We start from the raw sequence: 9419 nt of genomic DNA, 5'->3' as shown, positions 1-9419 counted from the left end.
GGGTGGGTATTAAGGGGCGGGGCTGTAGAACTGACTTGCAGTTTCTTGGAGGCAATGGGGCTAGGGTTCTGATAGGAGGTGTGGGTTTCTAGATATGAGAACCCCATAGTTGAAGCGTTTGGGGTCCAAAGTTGGATGAGATCCCCCTTCTTTCAAGATAGTGGGAGGTCTGGTGAGTCTCCCTCTCCTTCTTATTCTCCCCTAATTCAGGCCACTTCCCCTCAGGCTCAGCAGTTACTTCGCCTTTCAGAAAACTGAATAGGACAAATGACTGCGGTTATAGGATGCTCCCATTCCAGGTGAGGCCTCTCTACATTCTCACCAGGCCATCTGCCCAGTCCTGAGTTCATTTACAGATCTTGAGCCCCCTACCACTCTGTAGTTGAAGAATTTCCTGCCTAACCTGTCCTCCCTTGCAAGGTGAAGGAGGAGGAGAGGAAAACCTGCCTGACTTTAGCTCCTGCTCCCTCCCTCTTCCCTTATCCTCCCCTTCAATCACTGCTCAGAGGAAGGGGAGGCCTTCGTGGAAAGGGTGGGCTGTAGGGAGTCCAGATGGCTCAGCAGATCATAATCCTAAGTGTGTAGGGCCCTCTGCTTCCCCCTGGGAGCCTGGGGCTTCACTTCCCTCCAGATATAGACTGAGACCACAGAAGAGGACAATGTCTTGCTGATGCATACCCTCTTGGCGGCAACCAAGGACCCTCTGGCCATGGACCCTCCAGTTGCCAACCGGCCTAAGAAAAGCAAGACCAAGAAGGCCCCTATTAAGGCTATTACTAAGGCCATACATGCTGCCCCTACAGTCTCATCTGCCAATGTGATTGCCACTGACAAGCCTAAAGTAACTTTGCAGGCTTTAAACCTGCCTGTCATCCCCCAGATCAACCAGGCTTCAGCTACCACTGAAGTAGCCAATACTCAGGCTTCTTCAGTCACTGCTCAGCCTAAGAAAGCCAATAAGACAAAGAGAGTTACTGCTAAGGCAACCCAAGGCTCCCAATATCCAACTGGCAAGGAGAGTGTCACTACACAGATCAAGTTGTCCTTACAGGCCCTAAACCTACCAGACATCCTGCAGGCTATCCAGGCTCCAGTTACCAGTGGGTCAGCCAACTCCCAGGCCTTGATAGCCCCCACTAAGCCTAAGAAAGTTTCCAAAGCTAAGAAGGCTGCCAATAAGGCCATAACTAGTGCTATTGCTATCTCATTGGCTCCAACCACTACCCACATAGCTACCACCCAAGGCCAAATTAATAATGAAGCAGCCACTACCCATGCCACAGCAGCCTGCATCAGAACTAATAGAGCCTCCAAAGCCAAGAAGGCAACTGTTAAGGTCATAAATACTGACACTGAACTCCTAGAGACCCCAAATGCTGAGAGAGCTAGCAGGCAGACTGAGGCCTCAGCAGTAGTTAACTGGCCCAAAAAATTCAAGGGCAAGAAGGCTGCCAAAAAAGGCCCAAAATCTGCCTATGAGGTCTCTGAGGCTCCACTTGCTGCTCAAATGGTTACAAACCAAGCCCTAGAAGCTGCCCTTCAGGTCAAGAGAGGGTCCAGGGTTCATAACTCTGCCACTAAGACCCAGGCAGCTGAAAACCAGACTAAAATTGTAGACCAAGGGGCCCAGGCCAAGATGGCCACCTTTAAGACCAACATAAGTGCCCTTGAGACTCAGGTTGCTGCTGCTGTCCAGGCCCTGGCAGATGACTACTTGGCCCAGTTGAGTCTGGAGCCTACAACCAGGACCCGGGGCAAGAGGAACCAAAAGGTGAGATCTCTGACATCACCATCCTTAACTTTTCACTTCTTTTCCATTCCTATCCTCCTAGTTTGTTCATTTGTTCTATAAAAGTTTACTGAGACTTTTTACCCTGAGCCAGTCCGTGTTTGGATAGGCTGTGAGAGATGCTGAGAAGAATGTGATATAGTTCCTGCTCCCTGAAAGTTCACAGATTGGTGGGGGAAATAATACATCCATACACTTAGCTACAACCTGGATATAATTCAACTGTTATTTACATAGTAGTTACCATGTGCCAGGGTCTTGGGTAGTAATACAGGTTGTGTCTTTATGTTTTGAAAGTAACTCCTACTATCTAGGGATCATAGATCCCAGTTTTACAGATGAGAAACTGAGTCCCAGAGAGGTGAAGTGACTTGTCCAAGGGATAGAGTTAGCAAAGTTAGTGGTGGCCTAAAGAAGAGGAGGAACTCCAGGTCCTGCCCTTGGGTCGCTTCTGTCCTGATACAGAAATGAAACTCCTGGCTGGAAGACAGTGAAAGACAAATCTAGGACTTAGGGTGGCCAATTGTAAGGTCAGGACCCACTACAAGAAGGGTTTGGGGAATTTTCAGGAGAAGGTAGGGTAAGGAGACAGAGCTGTCTCTTTCACCTGGTGACTCTGGACCTTCCTTCTTTCTAATGATATAGTCAAAGCATCCGAATGGGGATGAGAGAGGTGGCAGTAATTACAGGTTGATCCCATGGGGCTGGAGGCCTCCGCCACCCCGAGACGTGGCCATTTTGCAAGAAAGGGTAAGAATCCAATGCTGTCCAGTCTCTTCTCTTTTTCACCTCCCCTCTTTTCTGTCGTTCTTCCAAGTTTTCTAAAAACATATTGAGATCTCCCCATGTATTCCTCTTCTCCCAGGCAAATAAGTTGGTGAAATACCTGTGGGTTAAGGACCAGACAAAGATCCCCATCAAGCGCTCAGGTAGAGTCATAACAACCCTCCTCCCTGAAATCTCTCCACTCCCCTCTCTCCCATGCCCTAGAGTAACCATTTACTTTTATAGCCTCTTCATTCTCTCATATGTCCTCCCCTGCCCTCCTCACACTCTGCCATGGCTGGCATCTTCCATTAACACAGTTCAGAACTCAGACTGCACTGAATCCACAGGCTGGCCAAAGGGCCGCAGCTCTGTGGCCCTTGCTCAGCCCAGCTGCTCCCACCTCACCCTTCCTACAGACATGCTGAAGGATGTCATCCAAGAATATGATGACTATTTCCCAGAGATCATTGAACGAGCAAGCTACGCTCTGGAGAAGGTGAAGGGGCAGCCCTGAGGGATGGGCACAATGGGGAAGCCTTGAATCAACAAAGACATACATGTCCCTTCTGGGATAGACCACAGAGACTCACCTAATCCATCCCCATCACTATGCAGTTGGGCATACAGTGACTAGCCCAGGGTCACACAGCAAGTCAGTGGTAAAACACAGTTAAGACTCAACCCTCCCAACTTAGTCCTGTTTGATGCTGGACGTGTCCTGTAATGTATTTCAAATGCTCACCTCTCCTTTTCATTCCCTATTCTCTATCTCCCTAAATCCCCACTAATTACAAAGGTGATGCTGATAATAGTACATTTCTTACCTGTTTTCTGTAGCAGTGGCCACTTAGCTAAGTGCTTTATCTGCACTATCTCACTGATTTCTCATACACACTTAAAACCCCAGCGACACAGGGAACTGTGGGATTCTCAGGAAGCTCACTGATGCCTAGGCTGAATTTTGTGATCTCACGGGCTATTCTTTTACTTGGCAGATGTTTCGAGTCAATCTGAAGGAAATTGATAAGCAAAGTAGCTTGTATATTCTCATCAGCACTCAGGAATCTTCTGCAGGCATACTGGGAACGTAAGCTGGGAAAGGGCTGGGGTGGGAGGGAGGCTCTACTTCTGTCTCTGGCACTACCCCATCCCTGTCATCTCTCCCCACATCTCCTTGGAGAGTCAGGAAGACAGGACCTAAAAAGTCCCCGTTCCAGTTCCTGCACATAGTTGGAGTCCTGCACATGGTAATGGTGCTTGATTATGATTGACTGAAGGGTATAGAAGCCTGGAGCAGTGCATTCCTCCTGTCAGGTTTTCTGTTTCTCCAGAAGCTTCCCAGGAAAGCAGCCCTGTCATTGCTTGTCTCTTCCTACTGGCTTTGGTAGAGTGGGGTTCTCAAGGGAGGGCTTCCCGGTGTGGATGAATCATGATGCTTGAAGGACAGGAGCACCACTGGGGCTGTGCCTAGAATTCTTTTGGGGCAGAGGGGTCTGGGAGAGAAAGAAGGGACTCACATTGGCTGGGTCCCTGGGTTGTCCCAGTTTGACAGGCATTCTTCTATCCTCTTGGCTACCTGGGATGGGGTAGGATTGGATTTTCCCCTGCTACTCAATAGGAGACTGAGACTCAAGAGTCTAAGAGCCTTGCTTAGGGTCACATAGCGCTTGAAGCATAGACTGGGCAGAATTCTGTCACGTCTGAGGAATCTGGGAGAGGATAGCCTAGTGAGCTGGCTGGTGTGTTTTTTGCAGATGGCCACTGGACATAAACCTCTCTCTACCTTGTTATTCCCCTAGGACCAAGGACACACCCAAACTAGGTCTTCTCATGGTGATTCTGAGTGTCATTTTTATGAATGGCAACAAGGCCAGTGAGGGTGAGTGGCTGGGCATGCAGCTGAATGGGTGGCACAGTTGGAATTCCACATGTTCATTTTCTGTCCCTGTCTCCTCTTGCCTCCCCTTGCAGCTGTCATCTGGGAGGTGCTGCACAAGCTGGGGCTGCGCCCTGGGTATGATTGGGCTCTCTCAGCGCTTGCTGTCCATGTTGTCGTTTGGAAAGAGAGGATGGCCCCAGGACTGCATCAGCTTGGTGGTCTGGTGGAGTGAGCGGGGGTGCTGGACTGGGTAGAGGGTCCAGGGCTCTGACCTGGGTGGATGGGCGATATGGTCCTGAACTCTCTGCATCTTCCCACCCCTATGTCATTCTAAGCTGAGATAGTGGATAGAACTTCAGGGGCATCCCTGACAAAGAAGCAGCTGGCCTCAACTTATTGCTTCTAGCGACCATGTGTTCACTACTTTCCTGGCTTCATTGGGACTGCTGCATGTGCTAGAGAGGTTTCTTCCATGTTGAGAAATGCCTCTTCCCTCATCTGGGAAGTTTTCATCTCTGTTTATGGGTTATTTTTCCCATTGTCAGGGTGAGGCACTCGCTCTTTGGGGAAATAAGGAAGCTCATCACAGATGAGTTTGTGAAGCAGAAGTAAGTGGTGTTTGGAGGCTTTGTCTGGCCCTGAAGCGTTCTGAGTGTACTGGTCTGGTTCAGAAAGTGCTCAAACAGCCCTTTTATTACACTAGCTTTAGAGGTAGTATGGGTATCCTATGCCCTAGAAATGAGTCCTGTCCACAATTCCCATGAGTGGACAGTTCCAGGACTGGGCTAGACCAAAGACAAGGCCCTTGCTTTGGGGTGTGCTCAGAGCAGGGTGCCTGAAGAATGGCTCCTCTGTTTACAACACACCCAATAGGAACTTGGGTTTACTCCTCACAGGTAGCAAGATACTTTGGCCTTCCTGTGACATCATGCCCTATACATGCCTTCTCTGAAGCATCAAGTGACTGCCTTGCACAGATCCAAAGGGAAATGACTCAATATTGGAGACCAATACCATGAACTGTGTTTGGGAGTGAGTCTGGGGAAGGAAGGTCTTAGAAATCCTTCTCCAGGAGCTGAGTTTAGTATTTGAAGGAAGTTGCCACCTGGTGCCCAGTGGTTACACAACAGATTTGTTTGGTCAGAAGCAAGTTTCATTTCCTTTCTCCAAGGTACCTGGAGTACAAGAGGGTCCCTAACAGCAGACCACCTGAATATGAGTTCTTCTGGGGCTTGTGCTCCTACCATGAGACTAGCAAGATGAAAGTCCTCAAGTTTGCATGCAAAGTAATAGGAGAGCTGCCCTGACTTGTCATATTAAGGGTACCCTAGCTGGGGCACGCTGTGTGCAGGATGGTTAGGTACAGGGCAGGCTGCAGTTAGTATATAAGTGTATGGAACTTCACTGATGTCTGAGAATGCTGCCTAACATAAAGTTTACCTTGTTTCGTTCTTTCTTTCATAATTTGTGTTAGTCTGCTTGCACTGTCTTAACAAAATAATACAGACTGGGTGGCTTAAACAACAGAAATTTATTTTCTCACGGTTCTGGAGGCTGGAAGTCCCAGATAAAGGTCCAGCAGTGCCAGTTTCTGATGAAGCCTCTCCCTCTGGCTTGCATATGAATGTCTTCTTGCTGTGTTCTCACATGGTGGAGAAAGAGCCTCTTATAAAAACACTAATCTTATTGGACCAGGGCCCCACCGTATGACATCATTTAACTCTACTTCTATAAAGGCCCAGTCTCCACATATAGTCACACTGGGGGCTGATGCTTTAACATATGAATTGGGAGGGAGAGACACAAACATCCAATCCATAACATACTCTCTTTTCATTTCCCATCTTCTCAGTGAGGTTAAGTAACTTGTCCAAGGTCACACAGCACCTTAGTTATCAGAGCTGAAATTGGATCTCAGGACTGATAGAGCCCCAGAAAACTAAGAATTAAAAAAAAAATTGATTTTATTGATTTTATTGATTTTATACAAAGCTCATAGTATGTACTTAATTTTATGTACTTGATTAATTGTATGTACTTGATTTTATACAAAGCTCATAGTATGTACTTAATGCATAATTACAAATGTTATTGTCCTTATATTGATTATCATTCCCATTTCAGGTACAGAAGAAAGACCCCAAGGACTGGGCTGCTCAGTACCGGGAGGCAGTGGAGATGGAAGTCCAAGCTGCAGCTGTGGCTGCAGCTGAGGCTGAGGCAAGGGCTGAGGCGAGAGCCCAAATGGGGATTGGAGAGGAAGCTGTGGCTGGGCCCTGGAATTGGGATGACATGGATATCGACTGCCTAACAAGGGAAGAGTTAGGCGATGATGCTCAGTCCTGGAACAGATTTTCATTTGAAATTGAGACCAGAGCCCAAGGAAATGCAGAAGCCAGCACCAACATCGACTTCAGCAGAGGAGCTAGCACCAGGGCTACCTTCAGTGATAGTGCTAGTATTAGCTTCAGTGGTGCACCCAGCCCCAGTGGTGGCTTTGGTGGCAGAGCTGGCATTAGCTTTGGTGGCACACCCAAGACCAGTGCCAGCTTCAGCAGTACAGCCAGCATTTGCTTTAGTGGCATACCCAGCACTAGCACTAGTTTCAGTGGTGCAGCCAGCATTAGCTTCAGTGGTGCAGCCAGCACCAGCTCTAGTTTCAACAGTGAAGCCTGCATTAGCTTTGGTGGCACATCGTGTACCAGTGCCAGCTTTGGTGGTGGGGTCAGCTCCAGTTTCAGTGTCCCACTCAGCAGCAGTCCCAGTTTCAGTGGTGGAGCCAGCTCTGGCTTTGGAGGCACACTCAGCACCACTGCTGGCTTCAGTGGTGCACTCATTACCAGTAGCAGCTTTGGCAGTATACCCAGAACCAGCACAGTCTTTAGTGGTGCGCTTAGCACCAGCACTGGATTTGGTGGCACACTGAGCACTAGTGTCTGCTTTGGTGGCTCTCCCAACTCCGGTGCCAGCTTTGGTGGCACACTTAATACCAGTATCTGCTTTGGCAGCTCTCCTAGCACCACCACTGGTTTTGATGGAGTACTCAGCACCAGTGTCTCCTTTGGTGGCTCTTCTAGCACCAGCGCTGACTTTGGTGGTACACTAAGCACCAGCATCTGCTTTGGTGGCTCTCCCAGCACTGGTGCCAGCTTTGGTGGTGCATTCAGCACCAGTGTTGGCTTTGGTGGTGCACTCAACACCAGTGCTGGTTTTAACAGTGCTGTCAGCACTAGTGGCAGCTTCAGCAGTGCACCCAGCACCATCTCTGGCTTTGGCGGTGTGTTCAGCACCAGTGCTGACTTCAGTGGGGCACTTAGCACCACCACTGACTTTGGCATTGCTCCCAGTACCAGCATTGGCTTTGGTGGAGTTCCCAGCACCAGCCTCTGCTTTGGCAGTGTGTCTAACACCAGCCTATGCTTTGGTGGCCATCCTAGCACTAGCACCTGCTTTAGTGGTGCTACCAGTGCTAGTTTTGGTGATGGATCCAGTACCACTACTGGTTTCATCTTTGGCCATGGGTTAAGCACCAGTGCTGGATTTAGTGGTGGACTGAGCACCAGTGCTGGCTTCGGTAGTGGACCAGGGACCAGTGCTATCTTCGGTAGTGGACTGAGCACCAGTGCTGGCTTTGGTAGTGGACTGATCTCAAGCGATGGCTTTGGTGATGGACTGGGCACCAATGCTGGTTTTAACAGCGCACTTGGTACAAGTGCTGGCTTTAGTGGTGGCCTCAGCATAAGTGATGGCTTTGGTGCTGGGCCTAATGACAGCTTCAACGGAGGACCAAGTACCATCATTGGCTTTGGCAGTGGTTCCAACACCAGCACTGGCTTTATTGGCGAACCCTGCACCAGCACCAGCTTCAATGGTGGACCCAGTTCTATCATTGGCTTCGGCAGTGGACCAAGCACAGGTGCTGGCTTCAGCAGTGGACCAAGCAGTGGTGCTGGCTTTGGCGGTGGACCAAGAAATGGTGCTGGCTTTGGTGGTGGAGCCACCAGCCTTGGTGCCTGTAGCTTCTCCTATGGCTAGTGAGGTTTCAGGTAATTACAACATTTCCACAGCCATGGCCCATGGAAATGGATATAAGAGCGGGAAATGTTATAAGAAACCCCAAAGTGGGAGGTTTGGGTGGGAAGATGAGGACAATGAAGGAAGTATGAGAAAACAGTATATTTGGTGCTAAAATGTGTTCCTGTTTGGTGTTTTGTTTTCAGGTTTATTTCCCAGGTTTACAGATACGGCTAATGAATTCCAGCAGTTCTTCCCAAGGAGCCAAGGTACATCCTTGGAATTTTTGTCCACACAGCAGTATAAGCAGATATTATCAATTAGCTGAGGGTGACATGCTATGAAAAATCTGCTTGCTGATCCTACTTTGTTGTTTGCTTCTTGTGTGCTGTCATATTTTGGTATCAGAGTTACATTAAATTTGCAAGATGAATTGGAGGTTTTTGTCTGTCTTTTATTGTGCTTAGGTTGTTGTGAGTGACATTTCAGGTTCATAGAAGAACTAGAGATCAGTGTAGCTCTTCAGAGAAGGTGGGCTGCAGCTTTAGGCTAAAATGAAAGTATGATTTCAGTGGGATAGAGACCTGGAGAAAGCACGGCAGGCAAGGGGATTATAGATTGAGCAAAGATATGAGGGGGGGAAGCCTAGAATAGAAGGCAGAGGGAGAGGGTTCTGGACAGTAAATATAGATTCATTTTGAGACATTTGTATAGGAACGGAGAGATAGAGTGGGACTAGATGTGGACACAGGAACAAGGGAGGGTTTTCTTGAGATAAGAGAGAGAGATCTGAGCATGTTGCAGAGAGTGTGGGGGCAAAAACCAATAAAGGACAGGAGATAGATATAAAATAGTCAAGAATTGACTGAAGTAGCACATGCCTGAGAAGGTGGGATGGGATAGAGTGCCAGGGAATAGAGGGTGATCCTGACTGAATAGGATTTAAAGGTGGCTGTGGAAGCAGATAAA

At 48.6% G+C, this 9419-nt stretch overlaps 1 protein-coding gene and 1 non-coding gene across 2 annotated transcripts in view; both read left to right on the top strand.

Moving 5' to 3' along the window:
* LOC110591751 (trophinin-like) overlaps positions 1-8471 on the top strand; it is a 9011-nt gene extending 540 nt beyond the window's left edge. The window contains 12 exon segments of the mRNA XM_021702684.1: positions 211-299; positions 586-635; positions 637-1771; positions 2435-2539; positions 2655-2718; positions 2974-3053; positions 3553-3644; positions 4357-4436; positions 4529-4571; positions 4982-5044; positions 5608-5722; positions 6561-8471. Coding sequence (XP_021558359.1) covers positions 211-299; positions 586-635; positions 637-1771; positions 2435-2539; positions 2655-2718; positions 2974-3053; positions 3553-3644; positions 4357-4436; positions 4529-4571; positions 4982-5044; positions 5608-5722; positions 6561-8471 — 3827 coding nt within the window.
* On the top strand, positions 5249-5377 carry LOC123323548. The gene has a single exon (XR_006539481.1). It is a non-coding gene; the product is annotated as a small nucleolar RNA SNORA11 (small nucleolar RNA).
* Positions 8472-9419: the final 948 nt, after the last annotated feature.

The sequence above is a fragment of the Neomonachus schauinslandi genome, chromosome X (assembly GCF_002201575.2).
Source record: "Neomonachus schauinslandi chromosome X, ASM220157v2, whole genome shotgun sequence".
Classification (NCBI taxonomy): Eukaryota; Metazoa; Chordata; class Mammalia; order Carnivora; family Phocidae; genus Neomonachus; species Neomonachus schauinslandi.
Note: the sequence above shows the minus strand (reverse complement) of the source record. Positions and strands in the feature narration are given on the sequence as shown.